General features: G+C 30.0%; 2 protein-coding genes across 3 annotated transcripts in view; one reads left to right on the top strand and one right to left on the bottom strand.

Moving 5' to 3' along the window:
* LOC134711199 (cilia- and flagella-associated protein 61-like) overlaps window positions 1-1371 on the bottom strand; it is a 42170-nt gene extending 40799 nt beyond the window's left edge. Inside the window, exons 1-2 of one of the 2 annotated variants that reach the window (XM_063571652.1) lie at window positions 1252-1371; window positions 158-331 (exon numbers count right to left, since the gene is read on the bottom strand). In XM_063571652.1, coding sequence (XP_063427722.1) covers window positions 158-300 — 143 coding nt within the window. In that variant the 5' untranslated portion in view covers window positions 301-331; window positions 1252-1371. The remainder of the gene's footprint in view (window positions 1-157; window positions 332-1251) is intronic. The other variant, XM_063571653.1, reaches the window with a different exon arrangement.
* An 87-nt stretch (window positions 1372-1458) lies between these two features.
* On the top strand, window positions 1459-26410 carry LOC134711202 (crooked neck-like protein 1). The gene is made up of 16 exons (XM_063571661.1): window positions 1459-1626; window positions 3099-3188; window positions 3592-3654; window positions 4027-4118; window positions 5260-5343; window positions 5718-5836; window positions 6297-6419; window positions 6862-7040; window positions 8339-8500; window positions 9177-9305; window positions 10127-10339; window positions 10896-11042; window positions 12130-12324; window positions 13063-13218; window positions 25271-25363; window positions 25965-26410. The coding sequence occupies exons 1-16, from the start codon at window positions 1576-1578 to the stop codon at window positions 26091-26093; spliced, it is 2025 nt and encodes a 674-aa protein (XP_063427731.1). The 5' UTR covers window positions 1459-1575; the 3' UTR covers window positions 26094-26410.
* Window positions 26411-26758: the final 348 nt, after the last annotated feature.

Raw genomic sequence — 26758 nt, 5'->3', positions numbered from 1 at the left:
CAATTTTGGTGTATTTTTTATTTTTGGATGTTAAATCATGTTTTATTGTATTTAAAATGAATAATGCCATATATGTATGTAGAATACAGTGTTTGGTACTGTTGACTTTATGCTCAACAATCTCTAGACTTTTTTCAAACTGATTATTATGACTTACATTAAGTTGACAACATTAACTCTTCCAAACAATTGGTCAGTTGAACTGTTCACAAGCTTGATAATGTGTGGTGCATCTAGCGATTCTGTTCTTCTAGCATTTACAACCTCTGGGGGACCATCCACAGGTGTAATTGTTGCCATATTTTCCGAGTTATGCAAATTCTAGAAACAAATTAAATCAAAAATGTATAAATTTATACTGTGATGACTGTACGTGTAGCATAAATGCCAACAGGCAACACCCCTTTTTGCATTTGATCTGTAGTCAATTTTTATAAAGTTTTTAAATTACTATTTATTGAAATACTAGTACACTTACTGAGGATTCATTTAATTTTGGTGGGAACCAATGTTTGGGGATGAAGGAAAACTGGCATGTTTGATGATATTTAATTTTGTGGTTCCCCTTTAATACCCACATGATCAATGAAAATTGGTATCCAACAAATAATAATTACCGTACAAAAACTCGATTACAAATATATCAAACATAAAATCAATAACAAGGGTGCGAATGTGAATTGGAGCGAAAGTACTTAAGAGCAAACAGAAATTTAACTGGAATAGATTGTACCAGCCAAAAATATAGCATTGAAAAGAACTTTTAATCCCCAAAAAGGCAAAGAAAATGTCATTAATCAAATAAAATACAAGTCTCGTCACAGAACTCTTGTATTAATGACTACACAGAACCCATATTTAAAAAACCTGCAACTCATAAAGGGAAAAATCTGTTGATTCTGTTTGTTGACAACATCCCCTGAAAACATGCCAAGAACTAAAATGTCAAGTTTCCTTACAAAATCGGTAAAATTGGTGAAAATACTTTATTGTTCAATCAAGTTGAAGAAGGTTATTGAGTTAAACGAGGTTGACAGGGAAATTCATGGGCAGTCATATGAGAAAACAGCTATGTAATTCCAAATTTTCATGTCCAATCTATCACTTGATTAAGCTTGACATGCATAAAATGTGCCCGATTAGTAAGTGATATAAGGACTAGTTCAATTTTAAAGTCTTATTTTTTAGTCAGAATTACTCAAATGTCTATTTCTCATACAGTTAGTGTGGATAATCAATGTATATTCTCACTTTTTTGGAAATCTCAAAGCTTTACCGCCATTGCAAAGCTGCTACTTAGCAACGATACTTAATAAGTTTCGTATATCAACAAATATCTAATATGATTTCTTCAACAAAATAACAAATTATATTTTATCATATAATGTAATTTCAGATCATTTTTAAAAGTAAAAGAGGGACTGCAGTGTATTTCTTTCTTTTGAATATTTGTCATAAGTTTCGAACATTTCTATTTCCGTTTCCGGAAAAACAAAATTTCGATATTTGAACGTCCACACTTGCTGTGTAGTTAGTTTTATATTTAAAAGTCGCTGTTTATGTAAATTTAACAAGATGCTTGAAGTTGACGAAGATGGCAAACGCAAAATGCCTAAAGTGGCAAAGGTGATGTTCTCAAACTTTAAAAATGTCTTTCCTATATTTATGACCCAACTTGGCATTTCAATTTTTAGGCATTTACCTGTTTACATTTTCAATGATTTTGATGAAATCAAGAAGGGTAAATAACTGAATGGGTGCGAGCAAACTCGACCGGAGTAAAATTGGTCTGCAAAATGACGACTCTAACTGTATGAATGCAAACTCTGACTGTCAAGAAGTCAACTGGGACCTCCTGTCTTAAGTTTTTATAATAAATGAGGCAGGCATTACATGTGAAAGGGAACGAAGTCTGTATCAATTTTTTTAATTTTACATCACGTTTCAGATGTTGATTCTGTTGTTAGGAATACTTGAAGTCTCATGACAAATGGATCTGGAAAAACCAGATTTTGAGTTCATTAAAAAAATTTCTACTGTTCGTCCCCTTAATATGAGGCAGGCATTCCTGTAAATGGGGACGAAGTCTGTATAAATTATTTTTTTGTAACTTAAATATTTGTAAAAAAAAAGAAACGAAAATATCGTTTCCGATTTTGGTTCTGTTGTTAGGGATTATAGTTGTGACGTTATTAAAGTTATGATGTCAAATGCAATGTAAACAAAGAAACGCTATCATCAGGTAACGTTTTTTTCATATCATTATAATCAAGGAATTATTAAAAATAAAATTTGTATTGCGTTCCTTCCTATTTTATACTAGACTGATAAATATTTATTTTACTCAAAGTTTCATACAAACGAGACCGGAAAAAGGAAGTACATTGTAGATTTCTGCGCAGATGCGGGAATTCAAAACATGACATCAAAAAAAAAATCCTGATTTTGAGTTCATTAGTACATGTCAGCATGTAGTACAACTTTCCCATTTTTTTTTTTTATTGATTTTTCTACTGTTATTGGGGACTTCGTCCCCATATTATAGGCAGATGTTACCTGTGAAAGGGGACAAAGTCTGTTTAAATAATTTTTTTCAATCATATTTTAAATTTAGAACCTGTTTAATACAATGCAGGTGAACCTAGAAAGGGGACGACATAGTCCATGTTACCATGTAGTCTGAATACTTTGTTTTTTAATAGTCCAGCATATTTTGCTTTCAAACTCTTAAAAAACAGAAACCGAAATATGGAAACTTTTCCAACGTTGGTCCTGTTGTAAGGGATTTTAGTTGTGACAGCATTTTCAATGAAAACAAAGAAATGCTTTCATCAGGTAACATTATATTATTTTTCATATCAAACACTTATCATCTTATTAAACAAACAACAAATTAGATGGAAACAATATGATACTCCTTCCAATTTTACAAGTTATCACAAAAGAAACGAGAAGAAAGAAAAAGATTTCTGTGGAAATGTTGGAAAATGAAAAAGTATGAAAATTAAAAGTTAACGATTTTGAGTTCATGATGTTCATTAGTAGTTCAATTTTTGTTTAAATAACTGTATATTGACTTTCATTCTCTTTGTTTGAAGGTTAAGAACAAGATGCCGGCACCAGTCCAGATTACTGCAGAACAGTTACTCAGAGAGGCCAAAGAGAGGGAATTGGAGCTTGTACCTCCAGTATGTTACTCAAAAGGGTTTCAAAAAACGCATAGGGGTTCCAAAAAGTTTTGAATTTCAGTATTATTTTACCAACAGCTTTTTAATTAAATCAGATGTTGAAAAAAATATATGCTTTGTTAAAATCACTTGATTTGAGATTTTGTAAACTGTGCAATATTGGTTTCAGTATCAAACAGTTTTAAAAGATGCTATTGAATGATAGAGTATAACTTGATCATGTCTACATTTGTATATGGCTCTAGCTATAGATTGGTTATTTTTTGTTTACTCCATTTCAATTTCAAAAAGTTTCAATTTGATTTGTTTAAATTAGTAAGTTATTTTCAATATATCGAAAAAGGTCACTAATGTTGTATTAACATGATAACGATACTGATACAAGCAAACTTTTATATTAAAGCCTCCAAAACAGAAGATATCAGATCCAGATGAATTAGCAGCTTATAAAATGAGAAAAAGAAAAGTGAGTACAAATTTATATATGATTGTTCTAAGGACTATGAGATTCTAGCAATTTCATGCATATTTGTCTTGAGCCTAATCCTATTTTTTAAATTTCTGCCTAATAGATTTCTTTTAGAAGTTATAATTATAAATTAGTTTTACCTTACAATGTATATACAAGATGCTGTTTAGACAATGTTAACTATATATGTTTATAGGATGCTTCTTTAAAATTTCTGAAACATGTACTGTGAATTCATTAATATTTGTGTTAAGGGGGGAGGGTTATGACTCACTGAAAAAATATGATAAAATCTTTATTTTGAATGACTTTTAATTATATACATTCTTTGTATCCTTTGTTAGCTTGTTTCCATTATTTTTCTGATAGGCATCTGAAGATAACATTAGGAAGAATAGAACAGTCATGATAAATTGGATTAAATATGCACAGTGGGAAGATTCACAACAAGAAGTTCTAAGGTAATAAATCTTGTCTATTAAAATAATTGTATGGTTGCATAGTAAGGTACACTTATTGGTGGAATCATGTGCCACAATCAAACCAAAAACTATAAAATTGTTTTTTTGCTGCTTCTCTCTTAATTAAGGATGTACTTAGGTGAGGTTTTGGAATTTGTGTCAAATGACTCCTTGGTGTTTTTCCATACGATACAATGTAAAATATTTTGCCCCATAACACCCATTTATTTTTTCATATAAGACTAAATAGCTCATTAAAGGTCATTTACCAAAATTTTAGAAAATTCTAAATTTTCTTTCTTTTGTTTTGAGACCTAATAATAACAATGCAAATATAAGGTAAAAGTCTGAGTCAGCCTTTTCCCGCCATATTTTAAATCTCAAATATCATGAAAAGGAGGTCCATGACCTATCAATATTTTTAGTTTATTTTTATCCTTAATTGATGCTCTACCAGCTTATAGTATCAATTTTAACTTCTTAATTTATTAATTTTCACTAAACCTCACCTAAGTACATCCTTAAGCTCACAATATGGTTTAGTAAGCAGAGTTAAAACTAAGATTAAGTCACTTTTGCTTAATACAAAAAAAAACTTACCTTTTGGGGAACCTGATGTAATTGTATGAGCACAAAAAAATAACAACAACAAAACATGTTTAATGTGTTCTCCCAACTGTGTTTTCAGCTATTTTAGTTGTATTATCCTAAAAAATATATATAAATAGACTTGCTAGACATCTTTTAAGTATGTTTGAATTAAGACAACTTGCGATACAATACCCCTAAGGGTTCTCAAAAGTGTGAGTAAATTTTCCTTTCTTAGATAAGGTGCTGGATGTGGTTTATAGGATAGATAGAATAGGAAGCTTTTTCCATCATGTTAATGTGATACTATATTGATTGAATGTAAGATATCTGAAATGATTTTGCAATTATATTCAATAGGTCATATTGCCGCAATAGGAAATAAAAGTTCATAAAATTGACACTAGAAACAATAACAAGTTTAAAAAAGACAACAATCTGACCAAATAGCAGAAAACAGACCAAAGCAACCAATGGGTCTCCAATGCAGTCTACCATTATGATAATACAGTTTTGTTATGTAGAAAATAATTTTGTTGACTTAATTTTTCAGAGCCAGATCAGTTTGGGAAAGAGCATTAGATGTTGACCATAGAAATATAACAATATGGCTAAAATATGCTGAAATGGAAATGAGGTATTATTTACATATGAATTGCAAAAAAAATCCTTGTTTTTAACCCAAAAAAACATATCAGAACGCTGATTAATTGCAATGGCCTTTTAAAATAGTTTTTAGCTAAATATTAAGTTCCCGAAATACATATATACTGTTATAAAAAAAATGAAATTTGATTATTAATGAATTATTTTTCTATCTATTAAAAATATTTTCTTACTTTATACTCTTTAACTATTTTTGCTGAAGAAATGTATCTGCAGTAAGCATTTTTACACCATTAAACCAGAAAACAGCACATTAGTATATGATTACTTCATACATGTATGCTTTACCATGTTTACCTGGTATATAAAGATGTTGAAAACTTAAAGAAATTGTCTGTCTTTCAGAAATCGTCAGATAAACCATGCTAGAAACATCTGGGACAGAGCGCTGACAATATTACCCAGAGCCAATCAGTTCTGGTATAAATACACTTATATGGAAGAAATGTTAGGTAACATTGCTGGTAAGTCTATATTTTCTACTTTTTATTATACAACAGAAATATTTTGTGATCATATGATCATGAGTTTTTCCATTGCAGTAACTGCTGTTGCGGCCACTTTGATATAGTATTTGGAAGTTGTTGACATATTTGCATGAATTGACCACTATGCATCATTATGAACAATGTAAAGTTATTGTGAACTTGTTTATTTTTAATAGAAAAGTTATATGGGTACAATACATAACGTAGTTTGAATGGAAGGAGATGTTTAGTGTATTGCAGCAATGTTACAGCAACCAAGCAACATATTCTGAATTATCAGTTGCAAGTGGCAATTTTGATAGCATTATTTGTGTGCAGTCTTTCCTGAAATCACATTAATTTATCTTGCATTCTTGTCATCTATTAGTTAACAAAAGCATAGTAAATATGTGAAAAAAAAGTGATATCATTATATTTTTTATAAATTTCTTTGTAGGTTGTAGACAGGTGTTTGAGAGATGGATGGAGTGGGAACCAGATGAACAGGCATGGCATTCTTACATCAACTTTGAATTACGATATAAAGAATTAGACAGAGCAAGAGTTATATATGAGCGTTATATCCTTTAATAGATCAGTTTACATGTGACTAATGTCTTATAGAAAATATTGCATTTATATTAAGTAGAAGTATTAAATAATAAGTCTCTGGTTTGTATACTGTAAGGACTGTATTCAAAAGAGCATTTCTTAAATAATCTTGTTAAAAAAGTGGTTTAGGGTTGACAAAATCTGGATTTTATTTTGTATCGCATGAATCATCAAAGCAAAGGGGAGGTAAATCTGTTATGATTATGAGAAACTTATTGGTGAAAAGAAAATGTCCAACCAAAAAATTTTTAGACTTGACTTAAAGAATCCAAAAGCAAATGTTCAAAAGAAAATCTGAATAAAAATTTGTTGGAATTTTAGAAGTATGTTTCAAACTAACTAAAGATAGCTGAAAATAAAAGCAGTAATGTGAATATATATATAATGTTAGTTTTCCTTGACTATTTTACTTGTCCTTGTACATCCTGAGGTGAAGAACTGGATTAAATATGCTAAGTTTGAAGAGAAAAACAGTTACATAAGTAGTGCTAGACGGGTTTATGAGAGAGCCATAGAGTTCTTTGGTGAAGATAACATTGATGAAAGACTTGTTGTTGCTTTTGCTAAGTTTGAGGAAGGCCAAAAAGAAGTAAGTACTGGTAAAACAGCACTAATCATATATCAGACTTACAGGGTCAAGAATTTATAGCTAGGTTATAGTTTAAACATATTTTATTGTTCAAAATGACAAATGGAATAGACACAAGTTTTAGCTAGGTTGATGTACTGCATACACATTTCATGCTCGTGGTCACTTCTGTTCTCCCATATTGTGAGAGGTTCCAATTAAGAGAACTGAAATTAACGAACCAGAAGAAATTGAAAAATTATCATAGTTTAATGTCCATTGAAAAATATCTTTGCCCTTTGGTTTCTGGTGGATAAATGTATCATTGACAATTTTACCAAATCTCCTTAGTTTTTAGAATAAATATCAAAAATGAATAGCTGGTTTAAAGTGCATATTGTAATAACACCAAAATTAAGAAAAACAAAAAACAATCAGAACTAAGTGAAAAAAAATTATTAAGCCTTTGAGCTCAAACATCATAACTTAATGTCTTATATAAGAAATTCTAATTGAGGCTATGAGAATGAAATGTTATATAATATTTTGAACATCAGGTAGAATCGTCAAATTTAAATAAATTAAAAAAACCAACAATAACAGCTAATTGATAAAAAGTAGCAGCCAAATATATAGATCTTATTTTGTTAATGGTTGTTGAACTGAGAGAAAAATAGTTGCTATACATGTATTCTAATTTGACATAGATTTTATTCTCTGTCCAACATTTATATCAGCTGTTTAAAGTCATTTGAAACGAGTGACTAGTGAAAAAATATGTTTATTCAATTCTTGAACTAATGCATGTATATATCATAAACTTAGTCTTCTGTGCATGCTTTTATCATTTTTTGCACAAACATATGGTATAATCATCAAAGTTTTTTTCACTGTCTGTTATGATGTGAAAATATGTCAGCTACTTAATTGTCATGTTTTTAAGCTGTAGTTTTCCAATTGTCACTTTATAAATAGTAAACACTCAACAAAGAAGCATGGATATTGAGCATGTTTATAACATGTACAGTCAGATAATAGTTTATTTTTAATGACAGATTCATGCATATTGCGCATATTTATACGAGAAGGCTCACACTAAGGTTACTTGGAAAATATGTCAGCAAATTGCTTCCTGGAAGCAAGCAATTAAAAAAAAGTAAAGCTTTTCTAAATCTGGACTAATTAAAAAAAAAATCTTCAGAAAAAAGTATATGTACATAAGTTTTATAATGAAAACTATCTATTTAGTTATAAAAACATATGCATAATTTTTTTTTAATTTGAGGTTTCATATGACTTTAGATATTATTCATTTTCAGCATGAGAGAGCAAGATTGATATACAAATATGCTCTAGATCATCTTCCCAAAGATAGTTGTCAAGAAATCTACAAACATTATACAGTCCACGAGAAGAAGTTTGGTAGTCGTGCAGCTATAGAAGATGTTATTGTCAGTAAAAGAAGATTCAAATATGAAGAGGTATAGATTTCAGTATACATTGGACTTATGAATAAAGATTGAATTGATCTGTTCAAACTGTGTGCTACCACACTCATGATTGCTGTTTGCGTTTTTTTAACTTGCATGCAAGACATTTGCAAAAAAAAGACTGATCTATGCATATATTGGTGATGATCTGTTTTGTTACCAGATTCACACATTTTGTTGCTTTTATTTGTAAAAAAAGAATGTACACCAGACAATTAATTATAAGTTATGTACAAATTCAATTGTTACCATGATTCTTCAATTAATATCAAAAATATGTTTTATATATATACAGTTAGACGAGAAACAATAGCTCACACGATACAAATTTGGAATTGAATACTGTAAATTCAGAAATTTTTGCAAACATTCATTTTTTTGGAACTGTTAAGGAGGTAGACCTAGGTTAAGGGAAATAACTCTTAAAATCATGGTACCTTTGTGTCAACCATTTTCATAAATATATTCTAGGCTTCTAGATTACATAGATTATTTCCAATCTGTTTCAGGTAAATGCTTAAAATACGATGATGATACTTGACTTTTACAAACACATACCTGATTTAAAGAGTTATTCCCCCCTTAAACAAGGAATGAAATTTGAGATTAATTATTGCTGTGTCAGCAAATACTTCCTAACATTACAAGATATGTTTCTATTTTTCAGGAAGTGAAAACAAATCCCTATAATTATGATGCCTGGTTTGATTATCTGAGGTTGTTAGAGGCAGATGGAAATACAGAACAAATTAGAGAAACATATGAAAGAGCAATAGCAAATGTACCTCCATCAAAAGTAAGATAATGAAAAAAAAAATTTAGTCATTAATACTGGTTAAGCAAAATCTATGTTCAAAATACCTGCAATCAATATTGTATTTAAGATAAGCTAATGATTGCTTAAGATATAATTATAATTTGTTTAGAATTATGAAAAGTCTTGCCAAGATTTATGGAATTAAATTTCATAATTTTTCATCCCCCACCTACGTTAGTAGAGGGGCATTATGTTTTCTGGTCTGTGCGTCCGTTTGTCTGTTCGTTTGTCTGTCCGTCTGTCCCACTTCAGGTTAAAGTTTTGGTCAAGGTAGTTTTTGTTGAAGTTGAAGTCCAATCGACTTCAAACTTAGTACACATGTTCCCTATGATATGATCTTTCTAATATTATTATTTACTCCAATTTCACCATCCACTGAACATAGAAAACTATAGTGTGAGTGGGGCATTTGTGTACTGAGCACACATTCTTGTTTCTTCATGTTATACCCTATGTTGATTATAATGATGAGTTCTAGTGGTCAAGAGACAGCCTTCTACAATAGATGAGACTATGAGTTTCCACAAAATTTAAAGCTACAAATCACCCCAATCTTAAAAAACCTGCAGATACTTTTTACACATACTATTAAAGATCACTGTAAACACCCAATTCCTTGGAGAACAAAAGCATTAACACTACAACTGACAAAGCTTTTTAATAAGGACAGTCACATGAAAATACACCGAGACCAAATATGCACTTTGAGCAGTTTACCCTATTAAGGTTTTTTGGGGTATTGTAAATTAAGATCAAAAGTTTCAAACAATATTTTTACTGTTCAAATATCTGTTTTCTAGGAGAAACGCCATTGGAGAAGATACATATATTTATGGATCAATTATGCTGTTTATGAAGAATTAGAAAATGACGATCCTGATAAAGTCAGAGAAGTGTTTAAAGCCTGTTTAGATGTGATACCTCATAAAACATTTACATTTGCTAAAATCTGGCTTTTATTCGCTCAGTTTGAAATTCGTCAGAAGAGTTTACAAGGAGCCAGGAGAGTCATGGTAAGATCTTAGTATTGATATTTGTGTACTTGTATTTTTCATGATAGATAAAGTATTTTGATAAAAAATCAAATACATCATTTTGAAAGAATGTTTGTTTTGGAAAATTTGTTCGTCAGAAAATTTCAGTCTGCACCAAAATCTTTCCCAAACACTAGTCAGAAGACAAGTATTCTGATATTTTTGTGATGTACCTTAACAAAATTTTGCACTTACAAGTCCAAATAGTGTATAACTTTGAACTATTGGCTTCTGTTGCAGACTGAAATTTAAAAAAAACAGATAATAATTTAGAATTAAAATTTTAAAAATTAAATTTGAGTGTTGTTGTCTTTTGTGGCCACATATTCCTATTTATTTCAAGACCACTGTGAATACCTAGCGGTATCCACTCATTTTTACCATACCACTCAATCACCACTTCAGGTGTTGGTTCACTTGATAGAATTACTACTAAAATTTAAGAATAAAATGAAAAAAAAGGAGAAAGCATCTGTAGAACAAAGTATCAATATAGAATATATATTTATTTTAAATCTTGTCAACTTTCTTTCAGGGTACTGCTGTAGGTAAATGTCCAAAAAACAAATTGTACAGAGGCTATATAGAACTAGAATTACAACTGAGAGAGTTTGAAAGATGTCGTATATTGTATGAAAAATTTCTGGAATTTGGACCAGAAAATTGTACAAGTTGGATAAAGGTAGGCAATTTAATTTCGACAACTTAAGGGGGCTAAATGATCTTTATCAATTTTTTTTTTTAGATATAGGATTTTGCTATTTTTCTCTATAAATAAAGTTTATCATATACTTATTGGAAAATTGAATAAAAATATGGGGTCATCGTTTATTTAGGCTCACAATCTGCCTTTGAAAGAAGCATTCATTTTTGTTAAGGTACTTTTTTTCTGTTGAACTAATAGGAGAAAAAAAGGTAAAATCAAAATTAAAAAAGAACTAAATTACAGAAATCGCTAAAATTTTACAAAAGTTTAGGTAAAGTACAGTTCATTTGAAAAAGTAAAATTAAATATAGGTTACCAATGAGTAAAAAACTGTTATTTCAAGTCTTATGCAAAAAATGGCATTTTTTTTAACCAAAGGGAGATAATTTGGAGCTGCCATAATGAATTGATTTATTTGGTTGATTTTTGTACCATTTTATAAAGTAACTCAACTATAAATTATTAAATAAATTTTGTGATGAAAAAACAAATGTTTCAATTTTTGCTGATATTTTGTACCCTTGAGCCTCCTTAAATACCAAGTTTATGCTCATAATACACAGCTATTGGAAAATTTAGATAGAATGAAGATATGTGTGCCAAATTCGGTGATTTCAAGTGTTAAATTAGTTGAAATTGATACCTATTTCATAATGTTTTAAAAAGACAATTGAAATAAATATTTTCTGAGAAAAAAAATCTAGAATAGTTGGAATGTAAAAATGTACTATTACAGCTTTTTTTTTTTTTACCTGAGTGTGTTCTTATGCATACAAATTAACTTTGCTTTTTTTTGTTAGTCCATTTGTTCTTTTAACTTAATGCTTTAGATTTTTATAGTCAGCCCATGCCAGACATGACAAAATATATATTTTATGGCATTTACATTTATTTTGCAAGGGTTAATGCCCTTGCTTCTCTAGAAAGTTGGTAACAGTTAGGGTATTATCACATATCTAAATATTTATAGATGAATACTTATTTTTTTATTTCACTCCTCTTTTATAAAAACTTTTTTTTATAGTTTCTGATTTAACTGAACATGTTTATTTTAATTTTACAGTATGCAGAGTTAGAGACAATATTAGGTGATATAGACAGAGCAGAAGCTATTTATGAACTGGCTATAAATCAACAACAGTTAGATATGCCTGAAGTCTTGTGGAAATCTTACATTGATTTTCAGATAGAACAGGAGGAATTTGATAAAGTGAGAAATCTGTACCGACGTTTGTTACAACGAACAAAGCATGTGAAGGTAATACATAATACTATTCTATATTTTATTTTTAAAGAAATTATATGATTGGATAACCATTAGGCAAGGATCTCATGAAGTACTAATGCTTGAGAAATATATCAAAGGTATAGCCCTGATGTTGCTGTTCTTGATCTTGTAGTTGTTTGAAGAGCTTTATTGATGAAATATATAGGAAGATAAAGATATCACTTATGTTGTATTTTTAGGAATTTTTTTATATAGGAAATGTTAGAAACAAATATTTTGACAGACATTAAGAAGTAAGACAAAAAAATAAAGCACCATACAAAACCAAAGGATCACAAGACTTGTTTTTATAATTATTTACATTTTTAATGGAGCTTTATTTTTTGGTTTTTTTTATCTCTATTTTAACATGTTTAATTTTATTTTTTTAAAGTAAAACATATATATATATAAATACATATCTTGTTATAGAAAATCATATACTTTTGTAATTTTATTGGTTCCTTTATTTATGTATTCTTATCTTATCTTACAATCATATATAAATTAGGGGAGATCACCTAAAAATATATTTGAAGTTAAATCTAGATCTGCTATGATTTCTGTACATAATTAAAAATGCTTGATTAAGCCGCAGAAATTATCTTTGGTGTTTTAAAAGCTTTGTTATAATCAGTTAATATTCAGGCTTTTCTTACAAAGTTGAGCTTTATAATTAGATTTAACTTTTTAAAAACATCAGAACTTGAATTTGGTTGTTCTTTGCAGGTTTGGATAAGTTTTGGTCAGTTTGAGAAAACAACAGGAGAAGACAATTGTATTGACAAAGCCAGAACAGTATATAAAGAGGCAAATAATGCTATGAAAAGTGCTGGAGAAAAAGAAGAGAGACTTATGTTATTGGAATCTTGGCAGGAATTTGAGGTAAATTAGCTTTATATAGAATTTGACATACAGTAATATTCTGTTTAAATAAATTGATGTACTCATATAAAGCTTCAAAAAATGATTTACTCATTTGAAAGCTTTAATAAATGGATTTACTTGTATTAAAGCTAACCAACTACTTTGTGATAGAGTGGTCTTAGTATTACATTTACAATAATCACTAGCCTATCAACCTATAGACATGGTGTGTTTGACACTTACCTTAATTGACATGTATTGCAAATTTTTTTGGCAGAGGCAATTGCCTTCCTCCTCTAATCATGACTACTATGATAGAGCCGAGTTTGCTTAGAGTCTCATTTAACATTAACCATCAATAAATCAAAAGGTAACTGAGCCCAACGGCCATTATAGCTACTATATCCTTTTACATTTGTACATTGTTTGTCATCTTTTAAGTTTTGAATGAATTAAATCAGCCTCTGGACTTGAGGTAGTGAACTCAACTGGGAAATTTTGTTTCAATTCCTGGTTTGGTCAAACCAAAGACTAAAAAATCCTTCTATTTCGAAGTAGAAGTAGCATTAAGTAGCAAGCACAAATTATAAAAGAGAAGATGTGGTTTGATTGCCAATGAAACAACTATCCACAAAAGACCAAAATGACACAAAGACTTTTTAGTTTGAAATTTGAATAAAATGTCTGGATGTGAGGTGACATGATTTCCTGCATGCACTTTCATTTTTAGCTTAACGGTCCCAAAAGCCATGTGAGCTATTGCCTCACTTGGTTTCTGCGGTGGTTGTTCATTGTCATACACTTTTTATACGACCGCAAATTTTGAAAAAATTTTCGTCGTATATTGCTATCACGTTGGCGTCGTCGTCGTCGTCGTCCGAATACTTTTAGTTTTCGCACTCTAACTTTAGTAAAAGTGAATAGAAATCTATGAAATTTTAACACAAGGTTTATGACCATAAAAGGAAGGCTGGTATTGATTTTGGGAGTTTTGGTCCCAACATTTTAGGAATTAGGGGCCAAAAAGGGCCCAAATAAGCATTTTCTTGGTTTTCGCACTATAACTTTAGTTTAAGTTAATAGAAATCTATGAAATTTTGACACAAGTTTTATGACCACAAAAGAAAGGTTAGGATTGATTTTGGGAGTTTTGGTTTCAATAGTTTAGGAATTAGGGGCCAAAAAAGGGCCCAAATAAGCATTATTCTTGGTTTTCGCACAATAACTTTAGTTAAAGTGAATAGAAATCAATGAAATTTAAACACAATGTTTATGACTACAAAAGGAAGGTTGGTATTGATTTTGGGAGTTTCGGTCCCAACAGTTTAGGAATTAGGGGCCAAAAAGGGACCCAAATAAGCATTTTTCTTGGTTTTCGCACCATAGCGTTAGTATAAGTAAATAGAAATCTATGAAATTTAAACATAAGGTTTATGACTATAAAAGGAAGGTTGGTATTGATTTTGGGAGTTTTGGTCCCAACAGTTAAGGAAAAAGGGGCCCAAAGGGTCCAAAATTAAACTTTGTTTGATTTCATCAAAATTGAATAATTGGGGTTCTTTAATATGCCGAATCTAACTGTGTATGTAGATTCTTAATTTTTGGTCCCGTTTTCAAATTGGTCTACATTAAGGTCCAAAGGGTCCAAAATTAAACTTAGTTTGATTTTAACAAAAATTAAAACCTTGGGGTTCTTTGATATGCTGAATCTAAAAATGTACTTAGATTTTTGATTATTGGCCCAGTTTTCAAGTTGGCCCAAATCGAGGTCCAAAATTAAACATTGTTTGATTTCATCAAAAATTGAATAATTGGGGTTCTTTGATATGCCAAATCTAACTGTGTATGTAGATTCTTAATTTTTGGCCCAGTTTTAAAATTGGTCTAAATTAAAGTGCAAAGGGTCCAAAATTAAACTAAGTTTGATTTTAACAAAAATTAAATTCTTGGGCCTCTTTGATATGCTGAATCTAAACATGTACTTAGATTTTTGATTATGGGCCCAGTTTTCAAGTTGGTCCAAATCAGGATCTAAAATTATTATATTAAGTATTGTGCAATAGCAAGTCTTTTCAATTGCACAGTATTGTGCAATGGCAAGAAATATTTAATTTCACAATATTGTGAAATAGCAATTTTTTTTTTAATTAAGAGTTATCTTTCTTTGTCCAGTATAGTAAGCAAGAAATATCTGCAAGAATTTTTTTTAATTGGAGTTATCTTTCTTTGTCCAGAATCAACTTAAATCTTTGTTATATACAATATACAATGTATATTCACTTTTTACTACCAACTGATAAATTTAAATAATCTTTACCATTCAGTGATAACAAGCAGTTTTTTTTACATCTTAATATTTTATGATGTATTTAAATGAGTAGTATTTGTTGCAAACTCCATTAGAATATTTTAATTGAAATTAGTTTTGGAATAAGGGAAAGGGGGATGTGAATAAAAAATTGGGTTCAATTTTTATACGACCGCAAATTTTGAAAAAATTTTCGTCGTATATTGCTATCACGTTGGCGTCGTCGTCGTCGTCGTCGTCGTCGTCGTCCTGCGTCGTCGTCGTCGTCGTCCGAATACTTTTAGTTTTCGCACTCTAACTTTAGTAAAAGTGAAAAGAAATCTATGAAATTTTCACACAAGGTTTATGACCATAAAAGGAAGGCTGGTATTGATTTTGGGAGTTTTGGTCCCAATATTTTAGGAATTAGGGGCCAAAAAGGGCCCAAATAAGCATTTTCTTGGTTTTCGCACTATAACTTTAGTTTAAGTTAATAGAAATCTATGAAATTTTGACACAAGGTTTATGACCACAAAAGAAAGGTTGGGATTGATTTTGGGAGTTTTGGTTTCAACAGTTTAGGAATTAGGGGCCAAAAAAGAGCCCAAATAAGCATTATTCTTGGTTTTCGCACAATAACTTTAGTTAAAGTAAATAGAAATCAATGAAATTTAAACACATTGTTTATGACCACAAAAGGAAGCTTGGTATTGATTTTGGGAGTTTCGGTCCCAACAGTTTAGGAATTAGGGGCCAAAAAGGGACCCAAATAAGCATTTTTCTTGGTTTTTCGCACCATAGCGTTAGTATAAGTAAATAGAAATCTATGAAATTTAAACACAAGGTTTATGATTATAAAAGGAAGGTTGGTATTGATTTTGGGAGTTTTGGTCCCAACAGTTAAGGAAAAAGGGGCCCAAAGGGTCCAAAATTAAACTTTGTTTGATTTCATCAAAATTGAATAATTGGGGTTCTTTAATATGCCGAATCTAACTGTGTATGTAGATTCTTAATTTTTGGTCCTGTTTTCAAATTGGTCTACATTAAGGTCCAAAGGGTCCAAAATTAAACTTAGTTTGATTTTAACAAAAATCAAATTCTTGGGCCTCTTTGATATGCTGAATCTAAACATGTACTTAGATTTTTGATTATGGGCCCAGTTTTCAAGTTGGTCCAAATCAGGATCTAAAATTATTATATTAAGTATTGTGCAATAGCAAGTCTTTTCAATTGCATAGTATTGTGCAATGGCAAGAAATATCTAATTTCACAATATTGTGAAATAGCAAATTTTTTTTTTAATTAAGAGTTATCTTTCTTTGTCCAGTAAAGTAAGCAAGAAATATCTGCAAGAATTTTTTTGAATTGGAGTTATCTTTCTTTGTCCAGAATCAACTTAAATCTTTGTTATATACAATATACAATGTATATTCACTTTTTACTACCAACTGATAAATTTAAATAATCTTTACCATTCAGTGATAACAAGCAGTTTTTTTACATCTTAATATTTTATGATGTATTTAAATGAGTAGTAATTGTTGCAAACTCCATTAGAATATTTTAATTGAAATTAGTTTTGGAATAAGGGAAAGGGGGATGTGATTAAAAAATTGGGTTCAATTTTTCTCATTTGAAATTTCATAAATAAAAAGAAAATTTCTTTAAACATTTTTTTGAGAGGATTAATATTCAACAGCACAGTGAATTGCTCTAAGAGAAAACAAAAATTTTAAGTTCATTTGAATACATTCATTCTGTGTCAGAAACCAATGCTGTGTCAACTATTTAATCACAATCCAAATTTAGAGCAAAATCCAGCTTGAATGTTGTGTCCATATTTGCCCCAACTGTTCAGGGTTCAACCTCTGCGGTCGTATAAAGCTACGCCCTGCGGAGCATCTGGTTCTCATTTGAAATTTCATAAATAAAAAGAAAATTTCTTTAAACATTTTTTTGAGAGGATTAATATTCAACAGCATAGTGAATTGCTCTAAGAGAAAACAAAAATTTTAAGTTCATTTGAATACATTCATTCTGTGTCAGAAACCTATGCTGTGTCAACTATTTAATCACAATCCAAAATTAGAGCGGAATCCAGCTTGAATGTTGTGTCCATACTTGCCCCAACCGGTCAGGGTTCAACCTCTGCGGTCGTATAAAGCTACGCCCTGCGGAGCATCTGGTTCAAAGTTGTTTTCCTCCAAAACAACTTAACCAATTTCAGCCAAAATAGAGTGATTAATCCTTAGGGTACCTATTATTAAGTTTGTGATCTACAAACATGGCCACCATGGTTAAAAGTTTAAACATTTTGGTAAAAGAGAGGCAAAAGATTCCGAAGGGACATTCAAACTCATAAGTCAAAAATACACTGACAATGCCTTGAGTTAAAAAGAAAAAGACCAACAGTACACACCATAGAAAACTAAAAACTCTGCAAATCAAACCCTACAAAAATGTCCATAAAACCAAAACCATAGGATGACTACAAAATGAGTTATTGCATGTAAAAAAAGAATTTTGACTACCGGTAATTTCATTTTTTTTACTATCAATTCAATGATTATGATAGAAAGGTAAAAACTGTGAACATCAAAAATAATCAGAAAAACAAGATCTACAAAAATGTCACACCAACTAAAAAATTCCATGACCCCAGCCTTAAACTATGATTTTCTTGTCCATCCTCTACTTTTTTTCAAAGATCTGCTCTTTAAGAGGGATGTGTCATTAGTTCACTAGATTACAAGCATAAAGTATTCCAAAATTAACTGTAACTGTTTATTAAATAGACATCCATATTTCAACATATAGTTGATATGATACAGATTGAAATAATACATAATTCCAGATATAAGATGACATTAAAAACTTAAAAGATAAGACATAATTTTATATTTAAATTGACTGTCTGCATGTTTTTACTAATCTTAGTTTAACTGTATAATTTAATTAATCACCATATACAATTGCAAATAATGTATTTATCTAACAATTTCTTAAAGGGTGCACAAAAAAAAGATTTTATCTCATAGTGATATATTTTTACAAATTTTGGCATACAAGTTATTTTTCACCAATTAAATTCCAATATGAAATAGAAAAATTAATACCTTTAAGTTCTTCTTTTAGAGATAAATCGATTCGAAATTTTAGACATTTTAAAAAAATTTTGGAAAGACATATCTCACTTTTTTGTTTCAAAAGATAAACACCAGCTAATTAAAAAAAAATTATCTTGTTGACAAGTATGCTCTTAATTTATGAAACAATGCTTTGGAAATAATTCATTTAATTTTTTTTTTCTCATGATTTAAGAAAAAAAAAAATGAATGTTTTTGTTGTATTTTCATCTCCTGTAAATTCAAACATTATTGCTATGTTTTTATCAATGAAACAGAGTTATAATTGAAATGATTAAATCTCCCATTTACAATTTTTCTTTATGAATTAAACAAAGTTTTTCTCAATATTTCAAAAATTAAAATTTAAAACAGTTTAGTCTTAAATGGCAAAATCCCAATAATTAAGGCATGCATTAAATTCTGTATATACAGTAATTTGAAATAAATAATTGTGATTTGTTCATAAAAAATGGTACATTTAATCTAAATTGACACTTTAAGGAAGAGGGGTCCATGCACTTGTTTTCAAGCTAATGCTTAATATAACTCCAATATCTCACATTATAATGTCATGAAAAAACAATATTTATTTTTGGCAAAGTTATTACCTCCCCTCTGACCATATTGTATATATGCTACTTATATCTAAAGTAATGTGAAATAACATTTAATTTCTTTTCTTGACTTTTGCTATCAAAACCAACACCTTTTATTTACAGCTTAATTCTAATCGTGCAAACCTAATTACCAGTCATAAAAAAAAGTAATTGAAATAAGGAAAATTATTCAAAATGTAACACTACAAGCTTCAATGTGAATTATTACTTCAATATTTTCCTCTTGCTAAATAATGTATGAAAAATATATAAAACCTTAAGAAATAAAATTAAAAAAAAATAATTTTCACACAGCAAACTGTCATGATATATTTTATGTTCAAAGTTAATATCTATTTCTGTAAATGACATCAGTATATATTTTTCATAGGAATTGACCATTCTGGTAAATAGTGTATTTCACAAATCATCGGAAATATATTTTGCAAAATCAAGTTCATAATTCTGCCTGGTTTCCACTAGCACACTGTGACTTTCATGTTCGGAATAGGTATACGTCCAATAGGATAACACAATTGTTCTTCATCTAAATTGTTCTAATAAGTTACAAATGTTATTAGTTCAGCATTTATCTGAATAGTTTGTGTCCATGAAATATCATCATCAGGCATTCAATAACTGTTCAAATGTTTGTCCTTTCACTATTATTTACAGTTCTCCAGTCCCAATGTTCTTAATTTTGTAAAATGTATACAAAACTTTATTATAAAACTATTTACATGAAATTTTATTTACTTTCCATGGATTTTCAGACAAAAATCCAATCAAATGTTGTTATTCGATTATAAGTCATTTTGATTTGCACAGATTTATCACATTTCTTTTTCACTAAGAGATTATAATCAAAGTTACAGGAATTGCCCTATACATGTAGCTAATTCTTTTGTAGACATTAAATCAAAATTCTTCATTTCAAACGTTCAGAATACACTAAGATATTATCGATATCACTAACATATTTAACTTATACATGTATATCTATTTATGACTGCACTAAATATTATGACCTGTACTATTGCTTTTACTCAACAGAACATTTGATGCATACACTACCATTAGACATAATGACATATTCTTATTCAATTTTTCTCTAAGAAATATGTAATAAAGCTAGGAAGATAGATATGATAAAGAAAACTACTGCTACTAAAATTAACATCTATTGTTCAAACTGAAATCTAAGCATGCAAACCTAACTTTCATCAATCCTCATTAAAAAAATTGGAATACTGAAAATTATTTAAAATGTATATTTACATACTTTCATAAATAAACACAACTACTATATTAATGTACACACTGAAATTTCCTATAACAATTTACATGTATAGTTGGTACAAAGTTTGCAAATTTCATCTTTAACTTCTTTTTGAATTGTCAATATGTACCTTTATCTAGAGATGGTTTTACTTAAATTCAAACTTTGAATATAAGGATACTACAATCTACATGTATACTATTTGCATATGATATATGACACTTAAGTTTTGTTGAAATTAGTTTGTTGCAGTTGATGTCTTTTAGGTGCATTTTGTTTATTGTTGGTATGCTGCCTCATTTAGTATACCTTTTAATATACTATATACAAATATATCTTTATAACGGTTACACACTATGCCAATGTATTGTATTACTATGGCAGACACAAAAGGTTTTCTTGATTGTTTAAAACAATATATCTGTCTCATTAGTCCTTGATATATGATCCTTTAGTTTCATTTCTATGTTTCAGTTTTCAGACATTATGAAAAGTTTTTGCCATTTGTCCGTCGAAGATGAATAATTTAGAATCCTGCAATGTTTATTTCATAAACCTTTGCTTCTTTAGTTTTACTACCTGCAGCCCTCGTGCATCCTATATAAAGTTGTCCCGTTGTATTGAAGGCAAGAGCATGTGAATTTTATTCCTATGTCCTTTGTATTGAAATATGAAACAAAATAACCATAATTATTGAGGATGTGCAGGATTTCGGTATTAAAATCTATCACAACAATATTGTCACTTGGTGTTGTCACAATGTCTACTGGTTTGAATAGCTTACTCTTATTGATGGTTGGATGACCTTTATACTCGTTTATTATATGTCCTTCTTGTCCTAAGATCACTACTTTACCACTATAGTCATCTGAAATCTTATCAACTACATGTATATTTCCATTAGTGGTAGTGGTTATATACCTAGGGTTATGAAATATAGGTTGATTATGTTTATCATGTTCATATACAGCCTCCTTGTCTCCTTTCTTGTTTATAATGATCACAGCACTTCTTCTAAGTTTACTATCGTTTGTGTTTTCTCTTATTTTTGAGATATTGAGATAAGACGTGGCACGGTACTTGTCTATCCCAAATTCATGTATTTGGTTTTCATGTTACATTTGTTATTCTCGTGGTGTTTTGTCTATTGATTGGTCTGTTTCTGTGTGTGTTGTGTTTCGGTGTTGTGTCGTTGTTCTCCTCTTATATTTAATGCGTTTCGCTCGGTTTTGGTTTGTTTCCATGATTTTGTTTTTTGTCCATGGATTTTTGAGTTTTGAACAGCGGTATACTACTGTTGCCTTTATTTATAAACTCCTACTACTAGTTTATTGTCACTGATAACATGTATGACATTTGGAAGTAGAGGTGTTACATCATAAACAGAATCAGTCAGTTCACCAGTACTGCTGATGTGTTGTAATTTTGTCTCTATAACACTTAGAAGGAGTTGATTAGATTGAGTAACTGCCATTCCAAATGCTTCAATGTTAAATTGAGACATCAACTTCAGATTGGTTCCTTCAGGTTTTACTCTCTGTAACATTCCATAAATACCAGAATGTAACCACATTGACTTGTCTAGGCATGGACTTACAAATGTTATTAACTCAAGTTCAGTTTGGTATTCATTATTGATGACTAGGGAGATGTTTATTTCTGCTGATAAGTTCCCATCATCTTGTAATGATCCAATGTTTGATAGGTCAATATTCCCTGGAACAAATTTTGGTGATGAACTGTAGCTTCGTTTGTTTGCGGTTCTCGGATTTCAGTGGATTTCGCCATTGTTTTAACCCCTTGGAAGAAATCAGTAGCATTTGAAATACCAATAAAATCCTGTACTTGCTTGATTTTGTCTTCTGTCTGGTTCATGGATATTGATATAGTATTAAGATCCGATTTAACTGTTGTTAAAACAGTTACATGACTTTGACTCAATTTATTCAAGAGTTCCTTAAAATATTTTTCTACTTGTTCTTTAACAGTTTTCTCATGTGCAAGAATATCTTGTCTTACTTTCGAATTCTTTGTATTTTCTGCTGATACTAGTTTATTGAGCTCATCTTTCTTTGCTTTCATGTAAGAATTACTAATCTGCATTTTACTTTGTCTTTTTTTTAGTCTCTCAACTTTTAATTTGTATTCATCACTAATTTCAATTAAATCATGCCTCTTATGAACTTTAGCAACACATGTTGGGCACACAAGGACATCACATGTATTACAGTAAAGACATGATGATTGTCCAGCATGTTCATCACATTTGATATTGGTAAAATCCAGTTCTTCCCTATGCAGTCCAATATCTTCTCTTTTGATGATCTTATGATCTTGTGCATTTTTAAATTGGAAAATGTACATTGTCCTTACAATGACCACACATCAGAATACTGCAGTCCATGCATTTCCACTGAATTGTTCTATCTGTTTCACAAAGTTTATAATTAACAGGAACTTGACCTTCTGCAACTGACTGGGAGGAAGCCATCTTTGTTTATGTGTCTTGGTATTTCACTTCCTGGTTTGATCTATTTTCAAGTTTGTTACTATAAATAAGTTAATTTACAGTGTACGTAGTTAACATAATGATAACATGATAACAGTGAGCATTTGATTTATTGATTTTTTTTAAATTTAAGTTTATGATTGAAAACACAGATAAATACAATATGTGTTACATTTCAGATGATTACAGATAATCTGATCTAAATAAACTGAGGTTTTGAAATCATTTAATGTCCCATTTAAACTTTACACAGGAAAGGTGTCTCATGACTTTGACAATCAACTGACATCTTCACCACTAAAAAAATACTTGGTAAAGAACTATATTATAGCACCTATATTAGCCTATCCTGCATGGAACCTACTTAGTGTCTTACCTTTACCCAAAGGAACAATGTTAGCTTTTATTATACCAATTAAACATATAGTAGTCTCTTTTATATGAAGTGCACCTCATAAGCATAATGGAACATTATCAGAGGAGAAACCTACATAGCTGCTTAATTAAATAATTTGTTCAGGAAATTACTTTAATTATTTCAATTGCCTTGATTACTTTTTACTAGTTTGGCACAACATTACAACCTTGATTTGATTCTAGAAACGAATTCTAAAAATATCAAACTTAGAAATATTTAATTCTGAGGTTTTTTTAAACTTACGATCATGTTTTCTGGTCTGTGTGTCTGTTCATCCATTTGTCCATCTGTTCATCTGTCTGTCTGTCTGGCTTCAGGTTAAATTTTTAGGTCAAGGTAGTATTTGATGAACTTTTAATATGCAATCAACTTGAAATTGGGTACACATGTTCCCTATGATATGATCTTTTTGATTTAAATGCCAAATTAGATTTGTTACATCAATTTCACAGTCCACAGAACATAGAAAATGATAGTGCGAGTAGGGCATCTGTGTACTATGGACACATTCTTTTGACTATAATATTGTTTCTGTTTATGAAGAAATAACATAATTGTTGTGCACACTGAATAACTGGCTAGGTGTGCACCAAATTTTTTATATAATTTAGAATAGACTGACAAAATATTTACGTCATTCCTTGTGATTTTATTTTAAATCGGATTATAAAGGAGTAAATTTGATATAAAAAAAACTTGGTCCCAAAATGTGCCTATCCTTGCAGAAAAAACCTGAATATTTCAGACACAAGGCTTAATGTGTTTTTCTGGTCCACTTATGTGACAGATAACACTGGTTACATTGTATAACAAAAATCAAAATTAAAAAAGGATACCAATTTATATTAAGTACATCAAGGGGAAAAACACATTCTGTTCATCCTAACCGTGAGCATTTCAAGAAGTCAATGAAACTACATTCAGATATTTGATATATACAACTTGTGTTTGTTCTAAATTATCAATGGTTACATTATTTAAAATCAGAGTTATCTTCCTTTGTCCTCAATTACAATTATACCATATTGATAGACCATTGAGGTAAACAAACAAAAAAATCATGATTTGAGGTTTTTTCTTAATAGATTGAGGCATAAACTGCCAATAGTTCTCTGTAAATGTGAAGGACTTCGAGACATACATTATTTATATTGAAGAAAATTTAAACCAAACATGACTTGTCAGAAGTTCCATTGGACTGTGGTCTCCTTTGTACTTTGACATAATATAAATTTTGGTTATTTACAATTTCTTTGTATATTTGAAGGGACAATACTAAACTGTTGACATAGTTGCATCAATGTAAAATGATAACTCCAGAGTTTTCTGTTTCAATAAAACAAAGACAAGTTTTTATTTTCACTTAGTTATGTTGAATTATTCAAAGTTTTATGGAAAGGAAAACTGGCAATTCTTGTCAATTATCGTCAGTCAATATATTGTGTCTAAAGCAAAGTTAGAACTCACAACCTTAGTGTTGACAAGTTAGAGATCATTGTTAATGAACTACTCAGACCACTCAGACACTTAAAAGTTTTGCAAGAGAAATGACCTATGCTGTTTGATTTGCTTTTGACTAGGGTTTATTAAACTCCAAAACCTCAGATTTGGTAGCCTATTGCTTATTGTAAATGAACTACTCAGACCACTTGACCACTTTAGAGTTTTGCAAAAGAAATGACCTGTGCAGTTTAACTCGCTATGACTGGGGTTTAAACTCTTAAACCTCAGTATTGGTAGCCTATAGATAAGTGTAAATGAACTACTTAAACCACTTGACCACTTCAAAGTCATTTACAGAATTGACCTATGCAGATTTGTTTCACCTATTAACTTATTATTTTTATTTACAGGCAGATAATGGGGATGAAGAGACACGTAAACATGTAGACAAATTAATGCCACAGAAAATCAAGAAAAGGAGGAAAATCCAAACAGAAGATGGGGTATGTTTTCTGCTTGTTTATCATCCTTTCTCATTCAAAAAGTTATATCAAATAATTTGGGTTTTTTTCAATATAATAACAAATTCTCCATATGGTGCTGTGACAATTTTTTTTTTTTTTTACCATGCCTGTTCTTCATAAACAAGAAATCAATGGGGTATTTTTTATGCAGGGGGGAAGGAAATAGATCATATTTTTTTTAAAAATGACATTTTGTTCTAAGCATATTTCGACACGAAGCAGTTTAACATGTTCCAATATGGAAAATTATATGCTGGTTTTTTTTATTAATGATTAAGAAATTATTCTAAAATTATCCTGTTGCTTGCTTTAAGGGGTCTCATTGGGGGTTTCTGATCCCGGATTCTGCTTACTGATTTGTCAGATTCCCCGTATCCAGCTTACACTATGTACGTTAGCAATTCTCATATTTTTGTAATTTCCTGTGTCCAGCTAGACTTCTTTCCCGCTTACACAAAATAAGCAATCCTGCATCAAGCTTAGACCCAAGTGAGTCCCACTTTGAACTTAATGCAATGTCAAATTTAAGGTCAAGAAAATGTAAAAATAAATCAATACATCTTTCACTATTTTCTTTCAGTCTGATGCAGGCTGGGAAGAGTACCATGATTATATATTCCCTGATGAAGAAGCTTCTCAACCAAATCTTAAACTGTTAGCTATGGCTAAGAAATGGAAACAACAAATGGAAGATGATGAGGAAAGCTGATCAATGAAAGGGGAGTGACTCCTGTAATATTGATAAGAGGAAGTAACTCATCTCACTCCATAAAATCATGATAGAGTTAGAATTTATACTAAAAAATCATGAAGACACTGATTCATCAAGAAATCTCATTTGTTTCAAGAAGACATAATTCTTATTGTTGAAATAAAAATGCTGTCATGAGTTTGGTAAAAGTTTCTATTGACAATAGATTTATTTAAACTTTTGGTATATAGCTGACTTTGTCTCTGTTTGACCTTAGAGCTGTATCCAAATAACCCTCTGAAATCATGCAACAATCACTATTAAATAATGACTTTAGATATTTAAAATTGTGATGAAATATTTTAGGTTTACTTTTGTGGTATTTAGTAATAGCAGACACATCTGCATACAAATGTAAATATGTCTATTGAATTAATCACATACTATAATCGCAATAATTTAAAGTTGCTAATTTAAATTTTGAAATTTATGAATTAATTAGAATTTTTCACAATATCACAAAAATTAAAATTGCGTTTTAGTTTAAAATATCAAAATCACCATAATATACGCATGCAATAATTTCTAAATTTACAGTAGATCATTGTGTATAATACATTGTTAGGCAGCTTCATTTTGAGAAAGTGCTATGACTGTTAAAGTGAGTGCTGGTTAATCATTGA

The sequence above is a fragment of the Mytilus trossulus genome, chromosome 3 (assembly GCF_036588685.1).
Source record: "Mytilus trossulus isolate FHL-02 chromosome 3, PNRI_Mtr1.1.1.hap1, whole genome shotgun sequence".
NCBI classification, from domain to species: domain Eukaryota; kingdom Metazoa; phylum Mollusca; class Bivalvia; order Mytilida; family Mytilidae; genus Mytilus; species Mytilus trossulus.
The sequence above is the reverse complement of the archived record's forward strand: the minus strand, read 5'-3'. Positions and strand labels throughout refer to the sequence as shown.

What these genes read in the sequence shown, in the direction of transcription:
- LOC134711202 (XM_063571661.1), top strand. Translation starts at nt 1,576, where the DNA reads ATGCTTGAAGTTGACGAAGATGGCAAACGCAAAATGCCTAAAGTGGCA. An exon ending in AATTGGAGCTTGTACCTCCA is followed by an intron (nt 3,189 to 3,591) that starts GTATGTTACTCA and finishes TTTATATTAAAG; the next exon opens with CCTCCAAAACAGAAGATATC. An exon ending in TCACAACAAGAAGTTCTAAG is followed by an intron (nt 4,119 to 5,259) that starts GTAATAAATCTT and finishes TTAATTTTTCAG; the next exon opens with AGCCAGATCAGTTTGGGAAA.